This window comes from Melozone crissalis, unplaced genomic scaffold, assembly GCF_028551555.1.
Source record: "Melozone crissalis strain CALT ecotype California unplaced genomic scaffold, PUWL_Pcris_2 ptg000041l_1, whole genome shotgun sequence".
Classification (NCBI taxonomy): domain Eukaryota; kingdom Metazoa; phylum Chordata; class Aves; order Passeriformes; family Passerellidae; genus Melozone; species Melozone crissalis.
In genome coordinates, this window is record NW_026535819.1 from 11,137,327 (window position 1) to 11,162,086 (window position 24,760).

At 59.4% G+C, this 24,760-nt stretch overlaps 1 protein-coding gene across 5 annotated transcripts in view; it reads left to right on the forward strand.

Annotated features, from left to right (window-relative positions):
- Nucleotides 1-20,751, forward strand: part of EXD3 (exonuclease 3'-5' domain containing 3) — a 263,639-nt gene extending 242,888 nt beyond the window's left edge. For 3 of the 5 annotated variants that reach the window (XM_054283983.1, XM_054283982.1, XM_054283984.1), the window contains 2 exons: nt 9,624-9,717; nt 18,216-20,749. In XM_054283983.1, coding sequence (XP_054139958.1) covers nt 9,624-9,717; nt 18,216-18,532 — 411 coding nt within the window. In that variant the 3' untranslated portion in view covers nt 18,533-20,749. Of the gene's footprint in view, nt 1-9,623; nt 9,718-18,215 lie in introns of those variants that run through there. The other 2 variants (XM_054283985.1, XR_008483587.1) reach the window with 2 other exon arrangements.
- Nucleotides 20,752-24,760: the final 4,009 nt, after the last annotated feature.

The following is a 24,760-nucleotide window of genomic DNA, read 5'->3' on the forward strand; positions in this document are numbered from 1 at the left end:
CAGCAGGATTGGGGTCCCCTGCCCCGGCAGGGGCACCGTGCCCCGCACAGCGCCGCCACATAATGCCCGGCTTGTTTGTGCTGGGAGCCTCCCGCCCCTCCTCCAGCGTTCCCAGCCTATTCTACCTTATGTGTAGGAACTGGTTTTTCTTCCTGGGCCATTGTTTCCGCTGGATTGGGTAGATTGCTCCAGGCCTCGCTCAGATTTCCTTTCTCACGCCTTTTTTTTTTTTTTTTTTTTTTTTTTTTTTTAATATTCCCGTTTTCTGCGGCTGCTCCTACTCTCCCTCCCCCAGTTAAAGTAGCAGGCACTGCCCACCGGGATGGGGGCTCACCTCCTCCCAGCCGTGTCCCCTTGCTCACTGGCATTGCCCAGGACCAGGGGCTCCCACACTGCATTCCCACGCCAGGAGCCAGCTCTCCATCAGCGGGTGCAGCCTCTGCCCTGGCCAACCTGCAGCTACACACGAGCTGCCTGGGCTGCAGTGGCTCAAGTTCCCATTTTCCTGCAGCTCTGGCCACTAAATCAGATTTATTTGCTTTAACAAATGGAAAGGGATGGCGCTGGTGCAGCCCCACAGCTCAGCACGGGCTCTCACAGAGCACCTGGTAGGTTGGGGGCTGCAGGCACGGCCCCAGGCCTGAGCATCCCCCTCCCCTGGCACAGAAATGAAGTCCAGCTTGAGAGGGGACACCTACACTTGGCTGCTGACCTGGGTGGTGGCCTGGTGAGAGTGTGGCAGGGCTGATTTGCAGCTCCACCTGTGATGAAGTGTTCCTGACCTCAGAGCAGCTGGAGGCAAGGGGACCTGGTCTGCAGAGCTGTTCCCCAGCTCCTTCCCTCCTGCCCAGCACAGCAGGAGCCAGGAGGATGTCCCAGTGCCTCGGGTGATGCTGTCCTCTACCCGGAGGTCTGGCACAGTGATAGTGCTCTGATGGTATCTGGTTCCAGCTGGGGAAGGCAGTGTGTCCCCGGGGGGCCTCTGCATAGCAGACTTGGGTTCCCAGATAAAAATAGAAGCTGAAACATGAGCCCAGCTTCCCTGGTTCTGCCTTTGCCTGCACATCCTCACCCCACTCAGCTGCAGTGCTGGCCTGGGGAAGCAGCCCAGGGCAGCCCCCCAGCTCCCCAGGGAAGGCAGAGGAGAGGGCAGTGTGCTCGGGGACCAGATGGCCATGGAGGGGCAGAGCTGGGCAGCCACCTGGCCAGGGTGGCCCTGGCCATTTGCTCAGGGCTGGAAACTGCTCTGGGGAAAAGCAGAGAGCTGAGGATAACCTTCCAGGCAGGCACAGCTCTGAGGGCTCAGCACCAGGCAGGGGAACAAGCCCCTGATGTACATTACACAGCTGGTCCCAGGATCTCAGCCAGAGGGAGGACAGCTGCCTGGGGAAGCCAGAAGGAGCTGGAATAAGGGTGGCTGTTGCTTAATACACAGTAAAGATACTTTCCTAAAGCTTGTCCAGCCCCAGGAGCAGAGGACACAGCCCCAGGTGGGCTGCGTGTGCAGGGGAAGGTGCAGCAGGGATCATGGGCTGCCCTGGGGATTCCTGGCTCAGGCAGGAGCCCAGCCCACAGCACAGGAGCCCTCGGGGCAGGACGAGCAGTGCTGGTGCCCGAGTGTCAGTGACCTGAGCGTGGCGAGGCTCTGAACAGAGAATGGCTTCGCCCATTTGCAGTTTCCAGGGCTCTGACTCTCAAGGGCAGAAAATGTATCTGAATGACCTCTTCCATTTCTGGTGCCAAAACATGTTGCTCCTGAAGGTCTGCAGTTGCTTGGTAGCCAGATTTCCACCTGCATTTTAGTTTTGGAATATGAGCTGGTAGGATGTGGACTCTCGCTCTGTTTCCAGTGCTGGGCAATTCCAGAGCTTGATTTGGGTTTTTTTCCCAGCCCTGGGGTTCATCAGCCTCTGGACTCCTCTGACCAAGAGCAGAGCTCTCACCTCTAGCTGGATAAAACTCATTAGCTTGATAAAGAGGAGCAGCAATGAGCTGAATTGCAGGGAGCTGGGTAAATTAACCCTTCTCCTGCTGTGGCACAGGCTCTGGAGCAGACTGGAGCAGGAGGTGGGTGTCCTGGAGCTGCATGACACAGGAGGGGCTAACCTTCACCCCAGGGTTGGATATAAAGCACATTTAGAAGGCAGGAAGGTGCTGGTGCAGGCTGGAGGAGCGGAGGCACCGCAGTCAGGAGGGTGGGAAGGGACAGCTCCAACCCCGGCCCAGCAGCTCCTGGCACAGAGCTCACCCTAAAGCCAAGTCTCCAGGGATGCTGTGTAACCTCGTTAGGAGGCAGTTATTGCTGGTTTGCTTTGCTATTCAACTTGCCCTGGGCCTGCCCCAGAGCAGCACCCGTGTGCTGGGTGCTGTATAAACAGGGCTCACGGCTACAGTGAAGGTTGGGTCAAGGGTGCTGTGGCAGCTTCAGCTCTTTGGGGCGCCCAGCCCAGCTGAGAGGGAAGATGAGCAAGTGAGTCTTGAGGTAGCTGAGAGGCAACTGGACGGATCCGAGGGGGGATGTGTGCAGCAGGAGGCGGGTTGAGCATGATTTTTTTTTCCTCTGGGAAATTCAGCTTTGCATGTGGGTTTAGGTGTAGTGTGGGGTGAGATTCTCATCACTGCGAAGGCCTTGAGGTACTGAAAAGGGCTTTGGTTGTCACCCTCGGCAGTGACGGCAGGGGATGGGGTTTGTGGTCGGGGACCGGCAGTGTCTGTGCTCGAGGGAGCGTGAGTGCAGCGGGGAGAGCCGAGCAGGGGCTGCCCCGCCTGCTCCCATCCCCGCCGCATGCCGAGCCCGCTGCACAGCCTCCACGCCTTGCCCAGGATGTGTCTGTGCTCCCTCTCCTCTCTTTCCATCCCTGCCCTTCACCCCAGCCCACGAGTCACCTCTTTGCTCAGAGCAGCTGCACACTGGGGAGGTGGGAATGGAGAAGAGGGTGCCCTGACAAGAAGCCAGTGGGAGCTGTGGGGACCTGAAAGGGAGCCAGCAGCATCTGGACTGCACGGACAAGGAGGCAGTGGGAGCTGGGGAGCCCCAGGGAGGAGCCAGCAGGAGCTGGGGTATCCATGGAGCCTCCAGGGCTCTATCACCATCACTCTCACTATCACCCAGTCAGAGGAACTCCGCTAATCTGCCCGTTTCAGCCATGGCTGATGCTCCCAGACAAGCAAGGCCCTTGGAGCTGTCAGGTGAGCCTTTCCCAGAGCTTATGCAAATGATACTAATTAAAGGCATTCTTATCTGTTTGATTTCCCACACCTTTTGCCTCGAGGGGAATAGAAAACTTCATGTTTTAACTCCATATTTCATGGCAGTTGGAAGAACTGCCTAGGGAAAGTGTTGGGAAATGCAGCAGGTCACTCCTGATGAGAAGAATTGGCTTATGCAAGTGTTGAAACACTTTATTATGCATGAGAAACCTTCCAGAAATGGATGACTAATAGCAAAGCGGGAGCAGAGAAAGCAGTGGGAACATAGTACCAGGCTGGCATGGGATCCATGTCATCTTACCAGCTTAGCAGGGTTGGGCTAGGTCAGCACTTGCCTGAGAGACCTCTCGGAGTACCTGGCTGGCAGTGAGGGAAGTGATGTTAATGATTCAATAAACAGAGCCCTTCCCTCTTTGTGAACCAAACGGCCCCTGGTGCCAGGATCCCACTGGCAGCCCTGTGTTTCACTGGCAGCAGGTTACTGAGCCCAGATGGCCATGAAATCCCTGCTGCTGGGTGTGCAGGCAGGTTTGGCAGAGCATGCCCAGGCTGCATGTCCGTGAGGGAGCATCACAGCCCAGCTCCCAGCCCTGGCAGGGAGGGCTGCCCTGGTGCTGAGGGCACTCAGGGCTGTTGTGTGCAGAGAGCCTTTGCCCTCTGGAGGTACCAGGCTGCACACCCAGCATCTCCTCTGCTGCTGGGCAGTTTGCTGGTACCCAAGGACAGGCACTGGGCCATTGCAAAAGAGCAGGAGCAGCAATGTGCACCTTTGTGATTCCAGGCACTGGTGATCAGAGGATCAGTGAGGAAAGCTCTTGGCATAAAGGGGAAGGGACGTGGCCCAGCCAGCTGCTCTCTGAAAATCCCCTTGGAGAGATGGCTGTCCCCAGCACTGCACCCAGAGGTGGCCTTTGCACCCACAGGGTGTGGAGATCTCCAGTGGGCTGAATTGCTGAGTTTCTGCTCTTTGTGCAAGGACCTCGAAAGTGCTACAGGGCAGAGCATTGCTGGAGGAAGAGGAGAGTGTCTGAAGGTCAAAGCCGCGGGTGCAGCAAGCGCAGATGAAGTCACTTGGGAAAAATGTGAGAAAACAGACACGTGGGCAGATGAGCATGGTCAGCTTCTGACCTCTGCTTCACATCTGCTGGGTTGCTACCTGGTTTTCTTTTACTGCCCTTCCCACCATCTCCCACCTTCCTGGGTACTCTGCTTTGGGTTGTAGGCAGGAGGTGAGCAGAGGCAGGTCCACAATTCCTGGTCTTGGAGGTAATAGAGGGCAGCCTGTGCTGAGCCCTGGCATCCTGCAGTCTGGGGAGGTTTCAACTCTCGATAAGTCCCTGAAAGAAACTCCTGGATGCTCAAGGGCTGTGCTTTCACAACCAAAGGGAGATTTGCAACCTCCATCCGGAGGAGTGGCCCTTTCACCAGGTGATATCCATCTTGGAGAGAGGGAGAAAGAGGAGAGGGTAGGTGGTGAGTAGGAAAAGAGATCACTGCATGTGGCTGTTGAGTAGTCCTGTGATACAGCGAGCAGAAGACACCCAAGGAATTGTCCTGACATGAGCTGCCCTGAATTGCCCCAAAGAGTTCACACCAGGCACTGTTTTCCTTTACAGCAGGTTGGATCCTTTACACTGAGGATTTCCCAAGCCAGGAGCTCTCCAGGCAGAGATCTGTGTCTCACTGGTGAAACCCCTGCCAAGGAGATCCCTCAGTGACGCTGGCCTGTGATGTTTGTCAGCAGAGCAGGTGGAAGGAGCCCTAAGGCCCAGAGGCTGTGCCAGGGTGGCTCCTCTGGGCAGAGGTCAGCATCGCCAAGGTGACTCAAAGCACTTTGAAAATGCAGCTTTTAGAGATATCAAAGAAACGAGCAAAACTGACTCTTGTGCTGTCTCAACTGCTCATCTTGTGTTTGGGGTACCAGCCTACATCCACCTGAGCTTATGCTGCCAGCTTAGCCAAGCTCACACTGACTTCCGCAGCCTTTTTGGATCACCAAAGGTTTGGCTCCTGTTATCTGCTGAACTTGAGTTTTCTTTCAGCTTCTCAGCTCCATGGGTGGAGGTGCAGAAAGAGGATGGGATGCTGAGATGGCCCTGGAGCTCCAGGCTCAAGCATCCAGTCGCTCGAGTCCTGGGAGGTTCATGCGTCACTGCTGCTGAAATCCCCAGCCAGGAGGGCTGGGAGAGGCAGGGATCATCCTAAACAAAAACAGGGCGCCGGCTGGGCTGCCAGCATTGCAAAAGGACATTTCACCTCTTCATCCTTCTTGGTGGCACAGGCAGGGAGAGCCTCAGTGCAGGGGGGCCCAAGCTGCTAGGGATGGGGACAACACCTCGCCAGGCCTCAGGGACCACAGATAACACCACAGTCTCAGTCCAATGACATCACTCCTTCTAATCCCCGTGTCATGCCCGAGGTGGTGCCAGCACAGAGCTGGCTGGGCTGCAGTGCCCCTCTGGATGCTGGCTGAGCTCCTGGGGAGGAGCACACGGGTGAGGGGTGACAGTGCCCCACAAGAGCTGCAGCACCTTGGCCAGGATGCACAGACAGGCACAGGGAGAGGGGACAGTGAGGGAATGCAGCCGTGAGGGGAGCACGGCTTGCTCTGCAATGAGCTGCACCTGCTCCTCATCCCTTGCCACGGACGTGCAGCCCAGCCGGGGCACGCCGGGGGTGTCGCAGGTGTGTCCCCCAGGCCAGGCAGGGAGCCTGAACCCCGCTGCAGCTCCGTGGGCCGTGCTGCGAGCACCGGGACACGCGGAGCGCCGGCGGCCGGGCAGGGGCTCCGGGCCGGGCTGATTCACACGCGGAGCCGGGGCCGGGCTGCCGTGGGAAAGCGCGCCCGCCATGGCTCCCGAGCGCCGGGATTGCTTCAGCGGGGGTGCAGCCAAGATCCATTTCACAGAGGGCAGAGCAGATCTCGGCTGGGATTTACCAGTGACTAAGCATGTGCTGGCACGGGCTGCCCCAGCGTGAGAAAGGCAGGGCTGCTCCTCCTCCGAGGTGTGCCCGCTGCTGCCCTGCACCCCCGGGGCACCGTGCTGGGCCACAGGGACACCGGCGGCAGCGGCTGGGGGCGCTCAGAAGCCGGGGGGGGCTGCCAGCCCCGAGTCCCCTCCTCCCGAGCTGGACTCTGCCCTTTCCTCGTCCCTGGTATGAGCAGAGCCCCTGCACTCAGCCCACTCAGCACATCGGCCCCCAGGCAGGACTGGGGCGTGGGCAGAGCTGCCACCCCCACCCCGAGCCTGGCACAGGGGCTGGGAGGACCCCGAGATGTCACAGAGATGCCAAACCCCTCTGTCAGGTCATGGCCACTGCCCAGAGCAGTTGCACCCCAGACAGTGATCAAGGTGCCACCATCTCCTGCTGATTCACCTCATAAAGATTTTTGGGGCCACAGCTAATCCTACCATGATGGATCTGTAGAAACCACACTTTTACAAGAAGAAATAACCATCCCTTCTCCAGCAGAGAGGCTCCCCACTTCCCTACCCTATATACAAAACATCCACCCAAAAAACTGTTCCACATCCCCAGGAGCCTTGAAGCCACCACTGGTCTCTGCAAAGCAGCCATGCAGCCCAGCTTGTGGAAGTGGCAGCCCTCCCCACTCACTTCATCTCTTTTGGCTCATTTTGTCAAGACATTAAAAAAAATTAATTGCAATTTTTTATTACAGCTAATTGGTGCTGCTGCTTAAGTGGCTTATCTGGCTCCTGAGCTCGTACTCCGGTTTTGGGAAGCTGAAGGTGGTGAAGGCCCAGAGGTGGCATGGGGCAAAGAGCCTCTTGGCAGCACCCAGCAGCCTCAGAGAGTGGGGAATGCCAGGATACCCCTGTGCTGCTGGGCATTCCTGGCCCAGGGAGTGAACTACCCCTAATTCACAACAGTCATGAATTTTAGAGAAGCAGAAAAATTCGTGCAAGGTCATTGTGTGCACCCAAGCAGGACAAGAAGCCTGTGCCCAGCATGCTGGCACTGCTGCTCGGGGTCCTGGTGGGCTCCAAGCTGCCAGGGTTGGGCATCCTGGGGGATCTGGTGTGTGACAGAGGGCAGGGGAGCCCCTTCATGTGCATGCCGGCAGGGAAGGCAGGGGAGGAGGGTGTCCTTAGGCCCTGCTGCACCCTCCTGGCTGCCAATGGCCAGCTGGTCTGGGAGCCTCCTGGAAACCTCTCACTCTCCAGTGCTGCCACCATGCCCAAGAGGTGCCATCCCCACCCCTCCAGGCTCTGTGTCACTCTCCAGCATGCAGCCCATTGTCACTGTCATGGGGAGTGACATCTCGGCTCTGGGTCCAGCCTGTGCGAGCTGGGATGTCCTCAGGCCCCAGAGGGACCATCCAATGTCTGGTCAGGCTCTGCAGGAATTCGGGTTCCCACAAATCCCAGCATCATTCCACTTCCCTGGGCTTTCACCCAGATGCATTTCCCGGGTCCCTGGGTTTGAGGGTGAGACCGAGGAGGGCTTTGCCCTGCTCAGGGCAGGGGGACATGCTCCGTCCCCTGTGATATCAGTGCTCTCATCTTGCCCCCAGCATGAGCAAGGAGCAGCACAGGGCTCTGTCCCCAATTGCTCAAGGGGTTGTTCCCTGATGCTGCTGTGTAAGTCAGAGGATTGCCACAAAATCCCCTTCTAAAAGTGATGCAGTGTTTTCCATGTCATTTGGGTGCTTCCAAGATCACCCCTTGTCCATCTCTGTCTGTCTGTCCATGCTGCTGCTCTGCAGGGCTGGGGCAGTGGGCCCTCAGGGAGCTAAGCCGAGGTGTCCTTTCTGGCCAAAAGGCTGGGGATGTGCACTGGGATGGGGATGGATGGGGATGTGCACTGGGGTCAGGATGGATGGGGATGTGCACTGGGATGGGATGGATGGGGATGTGCACTGGGGTCAGGATGGATGGGGATGTGCACTGGGATCAGGATGGATGGGGATGTGTGGTGGGATGGGATGGATGGGGATGTGCACTGGGATGGGATGGATGGGGAGTGTGTGCTGGGATGGGGATGGATGGGGATGTGCACTGGGATGGGATGGATGGGGAGTGTGTGCTGGGATGGGGATGGATGGGGATGTGCACTGGGATGGGATGGATGGGGAGTGTGTGCTGGGATGGGGATGGATGGGGATGTGCACTGGGATGGGGATGGATGGGGGTGTGCACTGGGATGGGGATGGATGGGGGTGTGCACTGGGATGGAATGGATGGGGAGTGTGTGCTGGGATGGGGATGGATGGGGAGTGTGCTGGGGTCAGGATGGATGGGGATGTGCACTGGGATGGGATGGATGGGGATGTGTGCTGGTTTTGTGCAGGCTGCCAGTGGGAATCGTGCTGCAAGGAAGAGTCAGCACCTGGTGGCAAGCTCGTTTCCAAACAAATTAACCTGCCCCGCTCCTCCTGCAGGCAGCTGTGTGGGAGCAGGGCCATGGCTGCCCCGTGCCATGAACCCAGCACTGCTCCAGCCCCAAACCAGCAGGGTGGCTGCCAGCCCGCACCAGGGCCTGCCTGGGAGCTGGAAAAACCTTTCTGGTTTCAGCAGGCTCTGGAGCAAAGCCCCTGGCAGGGAACTGACTTATTCTGATTAGAGAAGTTGCTCAGCTCTCTCCCTCCTTGCCTTGGGTGCAATGTGCAGAAAACAGCCCCTAAAAACAAACAGCTGACAAAAGGTGTTGTGGCACATCCCAACAACCAGCTCCCAGCCCAGTAGGGAGGGGAGGGGAAAGGGAAGGTGTCAGGACTGTGATGCTCCCAGGGAGCTTTAGTGCTGCTCACTCTGGGCGAGTGTTTGGCTGCCAGCTGCACCCTGTGCTTAGCCCCAGGCACCGTCCCTGGGTGCTCCCCAGCAGTGGGATTTTGGGAGCTCTTTGGGTCCAGCACCTGGCACACGTGGGCACTCACAGACCTGTCTGGGTACATTTTGGCAAACAAAAGGTGGTAGAAAGCGTGACTTAGTCTTCACAGTGCCGCAGCAGAGCCAAGCCAAGCAGAGCCAAATGAGAGCCCAGAGTGTTTTGGGGTCCACAGCCTTCATCCCCAGCCTCTGTCAGACAAGAGAGATCAAATCTTGAAGCCACAACTGAGAATTTGAGTGTCTGCTTGATCCTTGAAGGCAACCTGATTGCTGCTGTTTTCTGGCTGGGGAGGCAGGGTGGGCAGTGCTGGCAGCCTGTCTGGATTCGTGGCTGGGCACACACAGAGGGAGCCCCTCTGGAGGGGTTCTTGGCCCTGTGCTGGTGCCTGTGCCTGTGCCTGCTCAGTGGGACAGGCCTTGCCCTGGTCTCCCTGCTGTGGTTCATGTGATGGAGGCTGCCTGTGCCAGGGGTGCCCAGCGTGGGTTTGTGCCCTGGGCAGGCAGGAGGTGCCCGGGGAGCGCCATGGCCATCTCACTGACCTCGCCTCTCTCTTCTCTCAGGTGTGCAATTGCAACAAGTACCTGAGGGTCTCACGGGAGAGGATGAAGCAGCTGGTGGAGAGCAGCAGACGAGTGTCAGGGGAGCATAGTGCAGGTGAGTGGGTGGGTGATCCCCCCTCCTGTGCCCTTCCTTGGGACTCACTGCTCTGGACAGAGCAGGACCATCCCCCTGGGCCTGGGGCTTTCTCAGAGGGGGATGAGAGTGCCCTGCCATCAACCTGCCACGGGCTGCAGACCCACAGAGCTCTTTCAGGTCCGGTTCATGTCTCTGCCCTGGCTGCCCTGTCCTGCCCTGCAAGGCACAGGGTCATGCATGGGATTGCCCAGCCGGGGCAGTTGGTGACATGCCAACAGTAGCTCAAGTGACAGCCTGAGGCCTTCATCACCTGAAAGTGAAAAACTCAGCTTGGGTGGTGAAATGCCTCCTGGCTGGGGCTGCTCACAGTGCCTTCCTCACTTGCCCAGTGCCTTCCTCACCTGCCCAGTGCCTCTTGAATTAGGTCAGGCTGCAGGGAGCTGAGTCAGTGCCGCCTGCCCCAGCAGGCTCAAGGGAGAGAAGGCTCCTTCATACCCCAAGGTGCATTGACCCACACACACTCCTTCCCTCGGGGAGACCCACTGTGGTGGCAAACGACACCCATGGCAGACCAGAATGGGAACGTGCCCCCGCTGCTGCTCCAGGGCAGCCCAGGCTCTGCTGCAGCCCTTTGGTGCATCCTTTCCCATCTGCTGACAGCAGGGAGCAGGGGAAGTGGCGGCTGCCGGGCGCTCCTGGCCGGCTGTGGCTGTGCTGGGGCTGCACGTGTGGCTCTGGGTAGGAGGAACGTGGTGGGGCAGCTGTTCCCAGGGTGCCTGGGAGCGCTGTGCCTCCCCAGAGGCCGGGACATCCTCCCCAGCGGTTTCTCTGGTGAGGGCACTCTCTGCGTGTGTACCCAGCGACCAGACAGGCCAGTTCAGCCAGTTCCAGAGTATGGGAAATAGAAATGCTGCGCTTTGTGTTCAGACTGAGCCGCTTTCCCTTCCCCCTTTGGGATGAGGTGGATGGAGCTGGGAGGGTCTCACACAGCACCATGGCTCCCCCACGCAGACTCTTTCAGGGACCACCTTGCTCTGCTCCTTACCCTCCATCTGCAACAGCCTGTGCCCTGCTGGGCCGTGCAGTCTCCTACTGGGTCCCCCCATGGACCTGGGGGGTTCTTGGGGAAGGAGCAGGTGGGACCCCTGTGCTGGCCATGTCAGCCATGGCATTGGAGGGTCCTGCAATGGGGAACATCCTCTGCCCCGAGCAGGCAGGGCAGGGACCAAAGGTGCCACAGCATCCCCAGAGGGGTGGTGGAGACGTGAGACAGAAGCTGTGATTCCCAGACAGGTGGGCATGGCAGGGCTGGAGACTCACAGCAGAGCCCCTGGGACCCAGGGCTCTGGCCCCATCCTGGGGGTTCCATTTCTGTCTGGATTTTGCCAGGAGCTGCAGGGATTGCAAGCAGGGATCGCAAGTGTGAGCTTGACTAGGTTGCCCCAAAATGTCCCACCTTGGGTCAGATATTCAGGAAGACAAACAGGAGGGTGTGCTGACAGTGTTCTGTCAACGCTTGGTGGGGACGGTGGTGGCATTGGAACAGGCTGGGCAGCCACCGAAGTGGGTCAATAAGAAAAATCTCACCTGTTCCCTGATTTCCTTTACATTTTTCTGCTGCAGCAGTTGGTGGCAGGACCTGCTCTGCCCTTGTCATGGCCCAACACATGGCATGGGGGTGTTCAGCACCCACAGCCACACACCAGGACTGTCCCCTGTGCCATGACTCCAGCCCAGGCTACATTGTCCCTATCATGCCTCTGTGGATGGTCCAGACCATGGCCAGGTGCTGCTGTTTGGCAAGAAATGCCTTTTCCCTGCTCCTGCTTCCAGGCAAGGAGGGAGCCTCCTCCCATGGGGGCCTCACCTCTCCAGGGAGGAGCTGGTGGGTGCTGGAGCAGGTGGGTGATGGGAACAGATCCTTCAGGACCACCTCTCAACACAGGTCTGCATCTGGCCCAGGTGCTCCCAAGTCCTGGGGTCCAGTGCTGCTCCATTTGGTTCCTGGATTTTTATAGCAGGGCTTCCAAGAGATGAAAGGACAATTATTCATCCTGTAATAGCTCACTTTTACTTGGACCTAGGACTTTCACAGGTTTTAGGGAACATAATCCTTGAGGCAGCCGCATTTTTCCCTGCGTGAGGGTTTTGACAGAAGTGCTGCAAATGGTTTCAAGCCCCAACAGCTTTTCCCTGTGATTTCCCAGTGGGATGCTGTGAGCAGCTCAGGTGCCTCAGGAGCAGATAGGGCAGCGAGGGGAGCAGGGCTGTGGGTCACCACAGGGCACAGGCAAGTGCTGCCTGGAGGCAGTGACAGACTGTAGCTCCCAAGGGAGCTGGGGAATGGGCTGTGTCACAGGCTCTTGTCTGCTATGGGGAACTCTTGCTTAGTCAGTGCAGTAAAACCAGCTGGCACAGGGCCCCAGAGCTCGGTGGGTGCTCTGCCAGATGAAATCTGGTCTCTGGGAAAGGCGAGGAGGATGTAGCACATTCCATCGGGTTGGGAGCTGCCAAACAGGAGGCGAATTTAATTGCAAAATCTCCCCTCACCATCTAAAATGTGCTGCAAAAGATGGAAACAGTGGATCTTGCTGCTCCTGAGTCGGTGGTGCTGAGCAGGCAGGGAGCAGCCTCCACTGCCATGCTGGGTGGGCACCCTCCCTGGGCAGCTGCCAGCGCTGGGGCTCACACACTGGTGCAGGACACGTCCCCGATGGCCCCAGCGGTGCTGCAGGAGCAGCTGCAGTGTCCCTGCACTGGGACAGTGCACAGGCAGCATGGCATCGAGCACCTGGGGCACCCACCTTGCCCCTGCCAGCCTGAGCAGTGACTTGGGGTTTCTTTCCCTTCTCAGCCCTTGGCTCCACCCTGAGCTTGGAGAAAAGCCAGCAGAGACAGCTCAAGGCAGGTGGGAGGAAGAGCTGCAGGCCACAGTGTGGGGAAGGCTGGGGTGCCAGCAGGACTGTCCCTCCTCTACAGCCACCACACTGGGGCAGCTGAGGGCATGGGCTGGTGGGACCCACTCGCCTGAGCCAGGAGCTCTGATGGACGGCAGGAAGAGTCCCCTGCATGCCCAAAGCCCTACAGCTGGAGGCTTTCCTGATCTACAGTGTTTGGCTTTGCTGTGAGCATCACACTTGTCTTGTTGCCATGTGGAAAAGGTGTGAGATGGATCCTTGTGCTGTCCTGGGAGTGTTCTTGCACACATGGATCCTCACTGCTTTGTACCAAACTCCATTTGTAGGGCCAAGGCACCCCCATTGTCTTGGGCTGCTCTGAGCACTTCTGCATGGAAGGGGATGAGTTGCTGAGGGGTTGCACCCCTGGATCCAGAGGCTCCCCTACCCCCTTCAGCCCCCCCATGCATTTAGGCTCTCTTTTCTCCAGGGTGCAACAGAATAACAGGAGCATCTTCACGTGCCCAAGCAAGCCATGGATGGGACCAGGGGCTGCAGTGGTGAGAGCAGCCAGAAACACCCCCCAGGTTCAGGCAGCTCTCCCTCTTCAGTGGGATTCACTTGCTCATTTGGGAAAGCAGGGCAGGGCTGGGAGCCGGGGCCATCGCTGTGTGTGCTGCTTTGCAGAGCTCTGCTGTGCCTGTGCCAGGGGCGCTGTGCCCAGCGGGGCCGGGAAGGAGCTGGGGCCGTTCAGAGCCAGGACCATTGCGTGCTGCTCCCAGCACTGGTGCAGGGGCTGGCAGGCTTCTCTCCACAGCGGCACGGGGAGAGGAGAGCAGCTGGAGCTGCCTCTTGCTTGAGCTCATCCTCCCTCCTCCACCCTGGGAACATCTTAAGATCATGGCCAGGCTGCTGCAGCCCAGGTTGCACAATCCCGGGTCCTTTGTCCTTTGCTTATCTGCCTTATCGAGGAGGAAAAGATAACCAGGCATCTTCAGTGCCCTGCAATCAGCACATTTCTCAGGCTCATAACTCCTCTTATCAGGCTGATCTCTCACCGAGGCCGAGGTTTCCCATGCACCTTTGTACTCCAAGAATGCTCCCAGGTCTGTGTTCAGCCTTGTGCAAAGCCTCGACAAAGCTTTGAGCTTCCTCCCCAGCCCCCGGGCCTGGCTGCCCTGAGCCCCACACACGCTGCGATGGCTCTGGTGGGGCAGGGCTCAGGCTGGCACAGGGCTTGGGGCTGGCACAGGGCTCAGGCTGGCACAGGGCTCGGGCTGGCACAGGGCTGCCGGACCCACAGCCTCTCCAGAGGCAGCAGGAACTGCCGGGTGCTTGCCTGAGCCAGCTGGGACAGGCACCCAGCTCCTCGCCCCAAGGCCTTGGTTCGGGGCCGGGGTGACACAGAGGGACCTGGGCTAGAACAGGCCCCTGGGGCAGGATTTTGGGCAGGAGTACCTGGCTCCCTGGGAAGCTGTTGGCTGCCACCCCGATACTGAAACCCTGGGGGAGCCCAGAGCTCACACAGTGGGGACAGGTTGTTCCCAGACAAATCAGGGCTGGGTGGGCTGGGAAAGGGGAATGGGCAGAGGTTCAAAAGAGGATTGCCCCGATCCTGCTCGTCCCATCTTTCCAAGCCCTGCTGTGCCCCCCTGTCCTGCTGGGAAGTCCCGGTGCTGTCCCAGTAGTGCTGACCCAGCTTTCCAGCATTGCAGCTGACACAATAGGCTGGAGGGATACAGGTCACCAGTGTCACCATCACGGTGGCCTTTCAATGTGACCCCACTGAGAGCCCCTCTGTGTGGGAGAATGTGCATCCCCTTGCCCACGGTGGGCAGCCCCTGTCCTGTCCCATGTCCATCCCACTGGCTTCAGCCCCATGTCCATGAGCAGGACCTTGCAGTGAGGCACATGAAGCTGCAGCTCCTGTCTCATCCCTATCTTGGGACAAGTCACTTTGCCCCCACAGCCTTCCTGTGGCAATTGTTCAGGGTTTTTGTGGGACTACCAGAGTGTTCCCGGTGACTGTGGGTCCCAGAGGCCGCCACGTCCCCTCAGGTGAAGGGACTGTTGGTCCCTTGGACTGCCCAGAGCCTGTTCAGTGCCCAGGCTGTGGGATGGGCCTCTGGCATGGGTCTGCCCCACTGTCTTGGTGCTGGTGATTGGGGGCTGAAAGAAGGAGATCCAATCCAGGCTGGGGAGCTCCTGCTGCACCCACCTCATGGAGCATGGGGCCACCCCACCCCGGGGCATACAGTAGGGGCTTGAGCAGAAAGCAGGGCTGCTGCAGAGGTGACAAGTGTGTGCAGAGGTGAGATCCCACCACTGATAGTGGCCCTGCTTAGCTCAGGAAAGAACCTGATGCAGAAATAAGCAGAATGGGGGTGCTGCAGAATCCCCTCTCCCCTGGCAGTGAGACATCATAGTGGGGAGTGCAGCAGATTTTGCTGTTCCCATGGGATTCATTCCCACAGGTGAGCAGGGGTGTGCAGGAGCTGTGAGTGGGAAGCACAGGCAAGGCCAGCAGGAGATGGCTCTTGTGCTGAGCACTGCCCAGCTGGGGACAGTGCCGGGGGACAACTGCTGCTGCCCGTGGAGCTCTGCAGCACTCACATGGGGGTGCTCAGCCTTGGGGGGCTGGGGGCTGCAGGGCTCAACCCCTCACCCAGGGTCTGTCATCCCCAGGGTGACCCTGCCAAGAGGAGAGGTGAGTGAGAGGCAAAGGGGTTTTTATTTTCAAGATGTTTTATAATGGGATTATTAGTTCCCAAGAAGTGTTTCGAATTGATTTGGTAAGGAATGGCTTTCCTTTCTCCTCCGCGGCGATGCGGTGGGAATCCAGCCCTTGGTGTGAACCTCACAGAGCTCTGCAAGCCACAGATCTGACAAGCTCCCAGCACAAAGGAAGGACACACTGGGCTCCCCTGCACCCTACACATGCCTTGTGCTCCATCTCTCCTGGAACTCCAGGGTGTGCAGCATCCAGGCAAGCTGGGATGCAGTCCCAAGGGAGCTGTGGCTCCAGTGGAGAGACCTCCGCCTGTCTGAAAGGGGAGAAAAATCCCTCCCTCAAGCCCTCCCCCCTCTTTCCCCTGGAAACCCCTGTTTTTCTGGGGGACCCAGCCTTTCCCAGCTCAGTTTTCCCGCGTGCCCCGCTGGCATCCTGTGTGTGGCGCCTGGTGGCCCTTTCACCCTGTCGGTGAGGGGAGCACAGGCATCTTCAAAAGCCCTGGGAAGAATTTGGTGGGAGGGGGAGAAGGGGTTTTACAAGCTCCCATTCAGAAATGGTCACTTTGAAGTGATGTAGCATTTTCAATCCTTTGAAGAGCCACAATTAGGAGGGGGCTGGTGCAAGCAAAGGCAAAACTACGGGGTGACCATCACAGCTTTTCTCTCCTCAGGCTTTTAAGGGATGAACTTTCCCTCCCTGCCTGCCTTTTTCCCACGAGCCCAGGGGGTGGGATTGGGGTGTTTGGGGGAGCTGGAGGTTTCTCATCCCCCTGTGCAGGGAAGGAGGAGTTTGCCATTGGCTTTGCCCACCAGCAGCAGGACGGCAGAGGGAGCGTGTTGGAAGAGAGAGCAAATTACTCCACATCCCTGCGGGCACACGGAATGGCAGTGCCCTGTCAGTGTGCTGGTGCCATGCTCTGTCCAGGGAAATTTTAGGGTCTGTGATGGGGAAAGCTATTGGCTGCGGGTGCTGCGTGCTGTCAGTGTCATTTCCATTGCATTGGATCTTAAAGTCCCACCCAAGGTCGATGTCCCTCCCTTTGAGATCTGGAGCACGAGAGCAGAGAGGATAGGAGAAAAAAGGGTGCCCAGGCTGAGGCCACCCCATGCCACCACACACAGGAGTGGCACAGGGCAGAGCGGGGTGGGAACAGAGTGAGGACAGAGCCGGTGTTCTTGCCTTGGGGATCTGCCACCCACTGGCAGACTCCATCCTGGAGAAACCCCTGGGAAATGGATCCCCATCCACACCCCTGCTCTGGGTGGCTCAGGAATCTCCCCACAGCAGCCTGGGTGTTTCGCCACTTGCCAGAAATTTGAGAAAATGGGAACTTGAGGTCATTGTTTTCCCTTTAAGGATAGATGTTAGTGTCCAAAGCAGATGTGGGGGTGAAGGAAAGGCCTATCCCTGAGTGAGGCCATGGGGCAGTTGTTCAGGGCACAGTCCTGATGAGCCCAGCTCTTGCCCAGTGTCTCAGATGGGGCTTGGGGCTGCTTCCTCTTGTGCTGTGGCAGCAAACCCCAAACTAGTGCTGCTGCTGGGCAATGTGGTGGTGAAAGGCCGGCCTGCAAATCCCCCATGAAAACATCCCCAGTGGCAGCCATGACCCTGAGCATGGCTCTTGATGTGCTGGGAGCTGGGGGTGACCGTGCCCCACCAGCTCGGGCTGGCAATCTGCCCTGGGGAGGTTTGGAAGGTCTTGGGGGGGGTCTGGGGAACCTCCCTGAACCAGGCTCTGCTGTGAGCTGAGCCTTCCCCACCTCCCCCGTGGCTCTTTCTGCCCAGACCCCACGGCACAGCTCGGGGGTGACTCTGCCAGGCCAGGACAGCCCTGCCAGGATGGGATGGCCATTTCAGGGCTGTTCCCAGCCGGGTTTCCCCAGCATGTCCCAGCTCCTGACGGCTCTGGAATGCAGGGAAGGGCCAGCTAGGAATGCTGGTGTCCTTCTCCATCCCAGCTGGCTCCTGTGATCCTGAAAAGGGTGGGGTGAACACCCCAGAAGTGCCGCTAGAGCGATGCAGAATGCCTTTTGTTGTCTTAATTGGTGCCTGAGCAGGACAGATCCCCCTGCCAAAACGGGGACATCCCGCAGCAACAACTGCAGCGTGTTCCCGGCTGCCAGGCCCCCTGATGGATGGGGGGCAGCTCAGCCCTCGGCCTCCGCTGCCCGGCTCTGGGGAGCTGCCGTGCCCCGCGAGAGCCCGGCTGGTCCGGCCTGCGGCTCGGGGCTCTCCTGTGCCATGGCAGCGATCCTGGCACGGGGCTGGGGGCACAGGGGCAGCACTGGGGTGTGAGGGTGCGGGGACAGCTCAGGGACCCGCGTCACTGTCGCTGTGCCCCTTGCCCAGGGTATGGGGAGGTCACACGCTGGGGAAGGGGCCAAAGCCCGGTCTGTGTGGGCAGGTCGGGAGAGTCCAGGGTGCCATTGGCAGCTGATCCCGGTGGTGGTTTGATTAAAGCGGCAGCAGCAGGGCATTGCCTGCTCTTTGTCTGCCCCATAACGCAGCCGGGCATGGGGGCACAGCCCCACTCCCAGAGCAGCCTGGCCTGGCCTGTGACCGGGAGGCAAACCAGCACTCCCAGAGCAGCAGCACTGCAGCCATCACCCAGAGCGGGACAGGCCCCAGGACACGGCAGAGGAACTGCAGGAGGTGCCCAGCAGCTGCAGGGGCTGCACGGGTGCCACGCTCAGGGCAGGCAGCTGCTGGGTGCTGGTGACAACCACCTCCTCCCGAATCCAGGGGATGCTCCTCCCTGAGATGCAGGGCAGGGCCTGGAGCCCTGCAGGGAGGACAGGCCCATCACAGGGTGGCTCACGGGGTTAAGCACAGATTCCACTCATCACACCAGTGGCTGGTGGTTTGTCTGCTGTCTCCTCTCTCCACAGGCTGCCCGGGGAGCCGGAGCTGCGGTGTCACCGTGCCGGGCTGTGACACAGCCCAGGCTGGCTGCGCCCCACACGGCGAGCCGGCGGAGGGCACGGAGCCGTGCGGGGCAGCCACGGGGCTGGCAGGGGACACGGCCCTGCAGGTCACTGCCATCCCCCCCGGAGTGCTGGACAGAGCAGAGCTCACTGACTTCTACTGCTGCACCTGCTGTGGGAAAGTGTTTTGGGAAGGGTCCCATTTTGGACGCGTCGTGTCCCAGTTTCAGGATGTTCTTGTGGCCTCTGGGGACACACAGAGCATCTATGAGCTGAGCTGAGGAGAAGCACAGGGGCTCCACAGGGGAACTGGGACTGCCTGGTGAACCTCAGCAGATTTTGGGCTGTGGGTTTCTGGAGAGAGGCTGGAAGTGGGGAGGCAGGAGCTCTCATTTTGGTATCCATCACGGAGAGCACTGTCACAGGTGCACCAGCGGTTTGCAAAAGCCCAAAAATACATGGCCTCTATGAGATCATTAAAGCAGAGGTGGCTGAAGAATGGGCCCTTTGCTTTATTTCTGCCCCTCTCCGAACTACACATGGCAAGATGGTGGGAGGGCTCTGCTGAACAAAACCACCTCCCCAGCAGTGCTGACTTCACCTCACCCACACACCCCAGTGCCTCTCTGCCCGCTCACTCATGGGGAGCAGGAGCTGCATCCCTAACAGCAGCACAGGGCAGAGAGCACCCTGAGCACTGCCAGCCTGTGGGACGTGTGCCAAGCCTCAGCCCATCCCCAGCATCCTGCTCACCCTGGCCCTGCGCTCCCAGCACTCCTGGAGGCAGCTGGTGGGCACAGGCACAGAGCTCTGGGGAGGCAGAGCATCGCTGGGCTCAGGGAAATTCCTGGTGCACCACAATGCCCACTGGCACCTGCACTCCCTGTGCTGCAGCCTGGGGTGCCCCAGCAGGGCCAGGCTGGTCCTGAGGGGGCTCCCACTGGTGCCAAAGCTGCCAGCCTCTCCCTCCTCTGGGGAGGCGCCTCCGCACAGCCCGTGCCCAGGCTCTGTGCAGGGTACACAGCAGAGACAGTGAGGTGTGTGGGCCCACTAATACCAGGAACTGGATCACTGGTGGGACTGGCCAGAGGAGGCTGCATCTCACCATGGAGATGCCAGGCAGGTCCTGCAGCTCCAGGGGGCTGCTGCCCAGTGTCTCCCAATCAATGGCCAGGCTCACACCATTCCATCCTGAGCAGAGCATCATCTGCAAAATTCCTCCTCTAATCTGCTTTAACTGCCAGGCCTTGCTGTTATTGTTGAGAGGGCCTGAGGAGTTCTTGGCTGAGGTGTGACATTTATGGGCTAGTGAAGCACTGGCCCAGGCAGCTCATGCTGCAGTGCAGGACTCATTTTCCCTCTCCCAAAGGTCCTGGCTACACGCTGCCAGGGGCTCCTTCCTCCCAGGGACATCTCACCCTCTAGCTCAATGCTTTAATAAAAGAAACACACCATTTTCCCACTTTAAATAGTCTTCTTTTCCATAAGATCCATAATATTAATGCCTGAGCATTAATTGGTACAAGTGACCCTAAAAGGCAGCCACCCCCACACTGCCAGTACCAGGCACTGAGCAGCCCAAGCCCCTCAGGCTCCACACAGACTCATCCTTGTGTCAGCATCCTGCTTCCTCAGGGTTTGCTCTGGGAGAGCAGAAACTGGGGATGAGTCAAAGCAGGAATGATGCAGAGCCTCCAACTGCTGGCCCCTACAATGTGCACTGCTTTTTCTGCCATGAAATAAAACTCTCCAAAATGGGATTAACCTTTCCAGGTCCTGTTTAGGGGAAGCTGCTGAGCCACATGCACATCTGACCACTCATGGGCGCTTCTGGCCTTTGCTTGCTGGGTTTTCCAGAGCTGTGGTTCCACATTCATCTGCCACTGCTTCTGCTATGGAGGGAAGCTCTCACGAGAGGGGGACACACGGCCCTGTCCCTCACTGGGGACAGCTGCCTAGAAGGTGCCTTTCCCTCTGATCCCTGGGGACAGCAGGGTCATCTCCTGCTCAACTCCAGGATTTTATCTGCTTGAGAGCTTTCCCAGTTTGGGGCTGAGCTCTTGTGCTTACAGTCAGGGCTGTGCTGGGGCAGGGTCCCATGGCTGGGACTTGTTCTAGGACACCCACCCAGGGCAGAGCCCAGCAAGCAGTGTGTGCCTGTGGACACGGCACAAAACAGCTCCTAGAGGATTCCGTCCAGCTCCTGGGGACAGGGGCAGTGGCTGGGAGCCAGCACAGCACCTCTTCCTCCTTGCTGCCCACAGGAGGTGGTGCCATGGTGGGAAGTGTGCAGCAAGGTCACCTCCAACCATAGACACAGTCAACAGCAAATTCCACATGAGATTAGCCTTGAGGAGCATCCAGGAGGTAATAAATTGTTCCGTTTTGAATGATGGATACATATCAAAGGGAATTAAAGCAGCTTTCTAATCAGCCTACAATATTGTTTCCTTATCTGGCTGCTTAAAAAAAATAATTACAAAATCCCATTGTCTGTGTCATACTAATGTTTAACATTTATTAGGGCAGTAATGAGCCCTCCTTGGTTTTATGGAGCCGTTTGATCCTGCGTGGGAAGGGAGCTGCAGCAGTGCTGTGCAGGGACGAGCGCTCTGGGTGGGCTCCCGTGGATGCCCGGCTGCCTCACCTGTGCTCAGCCCCTGCCTCTGCGTGACAGGATGTCATCATGAGGGACCCTGGGATAGAACAGCACTGAGGAAGGGATTTATTGCTCTTTATCATGAATGAGATCTGGCTGAGCAGCATCTATCCCTCAGCCCTGGGAAACCACACGCTGCATCGGATGTCAGGCGGTTCCTCTCCTCTCCCTGTGTACTCCCGCACATCCTTCGGAGTCTGACGGGGACAAGGTGTTTGATGCTCAGGCCAGCTTTAGTTTACAAATGAATATATCAACATTGTTCCTCATCAGGCAGGAATGCACTTCCCTCCCTTCTCCCCCACCTTATCCCCATCCCCTTCTGAGCAAACTTCCTTCCTCCTGTAATCTGGAGCGGAAACCTCGCCACATATTTGACCGGCTCACAGAAATCAGCTCAGTGTTCTCTGGCATGACTTTGTGCCTTGAACTAGGGCTGGCTGGTCCCTAAGGCAGCCAGCAAGGCACGGGAGGAGGAGGAGGAGGACAGGGGCTATATCACTGCTCATCCTCATCCTGGACCCGGTCTTCCAGCCAGATGCTCCAATCGAGCTCCCAGTTGCTCAGCTGCCATTTTCAAACAAACCAGTGTAGTTTTGGACACAGATCCAGACTGAGCTGGCTGTGAACTCCAGCCCTTGTGCTGCCCCACACCACAGGAATGCTGCTCCCACAGGGCAGGGTCACTGCTCACAGTGAGGGGAGAGGAGAGAGGTGGCTGTTGAGGAGGGACATTTGCATCAATCAGGGGCCGTTTGCTCCCTGGGGGATGGCCTGGGACCAGACCTTTCCCATCAACCTGCCAATGTGTGGGCATGACCCTTAGGCAAATGAGCTTCTACCACTCCCCAGGCATGTGTCCCATGGGGGCTGTGGCCATGTCACCCCCAAGCCTGCTTAGATCCCAGGGCTGTCCCCAAGGAGCAGTCAGCAGGTACAGAGGCCACTCCTGGTAGGCTGTAATGAGTCTTTCTGGGGCAACTGTGCAGTGGGAGCAGTGGGATGACATGTCCCCATCCTACAGTCACCACAAAGGAGTGGCCATGCAGTGCAACCAAACAGATTGGCCAGAGCAGCTGCGGCTGCCCCTGGATCACTTGAAGTATCCAAAGCCAGGGTGGACGGGGCTTGGAGCACCCTGGGATGGTGGAAGGTGTCCCTGCTCATGGCGGGGGGTGTGACAAGATGAGTTTTAAAGCTCACTTTCAACCCAAACCAGTCTGTGGTTCTGTGGTAAGAGGCCCCAAGAACCATGTGTCTCAGGAGATGGCAATTTCCTGGCACCAAAACCCTGCACTGACACTAGATTCAATCCTGGAGCTCATTCAGATGATCCAGGACAAAATAATTATGGCCCAAAGGCAGGGAGGCTGGCCCAGGGCACATAAAACCAAGGTCAGTATCTCCAACCAACTCTATCAGCACCTGCAAAGTGAAGATATGAACCCTCCAGGTGCCAGTTTTCCAGGACCAGAAGCCCCACAAGCAGCTGCCAGCACACCAGGTCAGGGAAATGTGATGGTGTCAGTTTAGCAGAACACAGGCTGGAGCCATGGTAGTTTGGAGAACGTGTGCTCAATGGCCACAGGGACATCAGTCAAGGGGTTGCCTCGGCATGGCCTGGCAGCCTTGAGACACTGGTGCAGCCAGACACCCCTGCCTGTGGCACCAGGCAGGAATTCTCCAGCTCCCATGGTGTCCCAGCTGGTGGCCTTTTGCTCCAGGAGCACCTTTGTGCTGTCGACACCGAGACCACAGGCTGCCTCAGAAGAGCTGCAGCATTTCCAGCAGGATAAGGACTGACAAGATGGGGCACTGGAGTGGTTAAAGGCCAAGCTACAGGAAGATAACCCAAACTGTGCAGCACAGCACCACGTCCTCCAGCCCAGGGACACCTGCGGGGTGTCCCAGAGGACAATGACTACATGTAGTGTTATGACCCTGCTTGAATCTCACTCAGGTTTTAAACCCTGTTTGTCACAGGCTGGGAGGGACCATGCAGAGCAGCATCTACGGTGACATCCGTGGGAAGTGGCAGTCCCCAGACCATGTTCCTGCAGCGGCCCCTGTGGTGTGGGAGTCCCAGGAGGATGCCCTTGTCTACAGAACTTTCCAAACCACCCGTGAGAGCTTTTCTTGTAGTGCTGTGCTCCCTGCAGAGGACACAGAGCACCCACACATCTTCACTGCAAGAGCAGGAGGTTTCCCTTGCAAACCCCCAGCTCTGGCCTCAGGAGCTCTGCCTGCAGGGCTGGCAGGGTCCCAGCCCACACAGGCACAGTCTGGGTGCCACCGAAGGCTCCTGGTGTGCCATGTATCCATGGGGAAAGCGTGAGGCCGATCCCACAGCCACGGCCCTGCTTGTGCAGCTCTCAGACCACCCGGAGGACGGGTGTCCCCTCCTGAAACCCCCCCCTGACCCCTTCCCCACCTCATCCCCACAGGGATCCCCTTTCCTGTCCCCAGAGGTGACTCTGCACAAGGGAGGCTGTTCCCAGCAGCCGCCACAGCCCCGGCTGGGCTCCCTGCACCCCCACAGCCCCGGCTGGGCTCCCTGCACCCCCACAGCCCCGGCTGGGCTCCCTGCACCCCCACAGCCCCGGCTGGGCTCCTGCATCCCCACAGCCCCGGGTGGGCTCCCTGCACCCCCACAGCCCCGGCTGGGCTCCCTGCACCCCCACAGCCCCGGCTGGGCTCCCTGCACCCCCATAGCCCCGGCTGGGCTCCTGCACCCCCACAGCCCCGGCTGGGCTCCCTGCACCCCCATAGCCCCAGCTGGGCTCCTGCATCCCCACAGCCCCGGGTGGGCTCCCTGCATCCCCACAGCCCCGGCTGGGCTCCCTGCACCCCCACAGCCCCGGGTGGGCTCCTGCATCCCCACAGCCCCGGCTGGGCTCCCTGCATCCCCACAGCCCCGGCTGGGCTCCCTGCACCCCCACAGCCCCGGGTGGGCTCCTGCATCCCCACAGCCCCGGCTGGGCTCTGTGCACCCCCACAGCCCCGGCTGGGCTCCATGCATCCCCACAGCCCCGGGTGGGCTCTGTGCACCCCCACAGCCCCGGCTGGGCTCCCTGCACCCCCACAGCCCCGGCTGGGCTCCCTGCATCCCCACAGCCCCGGGTGGGCTCTGTGCACCCCCACAGCCCCGGCTGGGCTCCCTGCACCCCCACAGCCCCAGCTGGGTTCCCTGCACCCCCACAGCCCCGGCTGGGCTCCCTGCACCCCCACAGCCCCATCTCCGCGCTGGGGCGGGGGCACCGGCCGAGCCCCGCGTTTCCCCGTCGGGGCTGCGGCAGCCGCTCTGCCCGAGGGCCGGGGGGCGAAGCGGCGGCGTGGCCAGCGGCGGAGGAAACCTGCGCGCTTCCTCCGGCTCCGGGGAGCCGAGCGGGCAGGGCGCTCTCCCTCGCACGCCTTTCGTTGCGCCGCTGCGCTGGGAAGAAAAGCTCCCGTCTTTCCCACGCTCTCCGACACATTTTAATGAATTAAGTGGGGGCACGCCCCCTCGCCGCCTGCCCCGGATCCGTCCCCCGGCTCTCCGGCTGCCTGCGAGGAGGCCTCGGGGGGTGGCTGGACTCTCGCTGGCCGGGAGGACGGGCACGACCCGCTGCGGCTTTTTGGGAGAGGGCTGCTCCGTGCCCAGCCCAGCGCGCCCAGCCCCGGGGCGGCTCCGAGCCCCCGGCGGTGCCGGTGCCAGCCGGGCCCGCTCCCTCCCGCGGGCTCTCACGGGGAAGTTTGGCCGTCCCGTCTCCTGAGGAGGGGAATTTGTTCCGCGCCTCTCGGCGTGACCGCTCGCTTAAGGCATCGCAGCTCCGGGGCCCTTCCCCGCCTCCCGCCACGTCTCCCCCTCGCC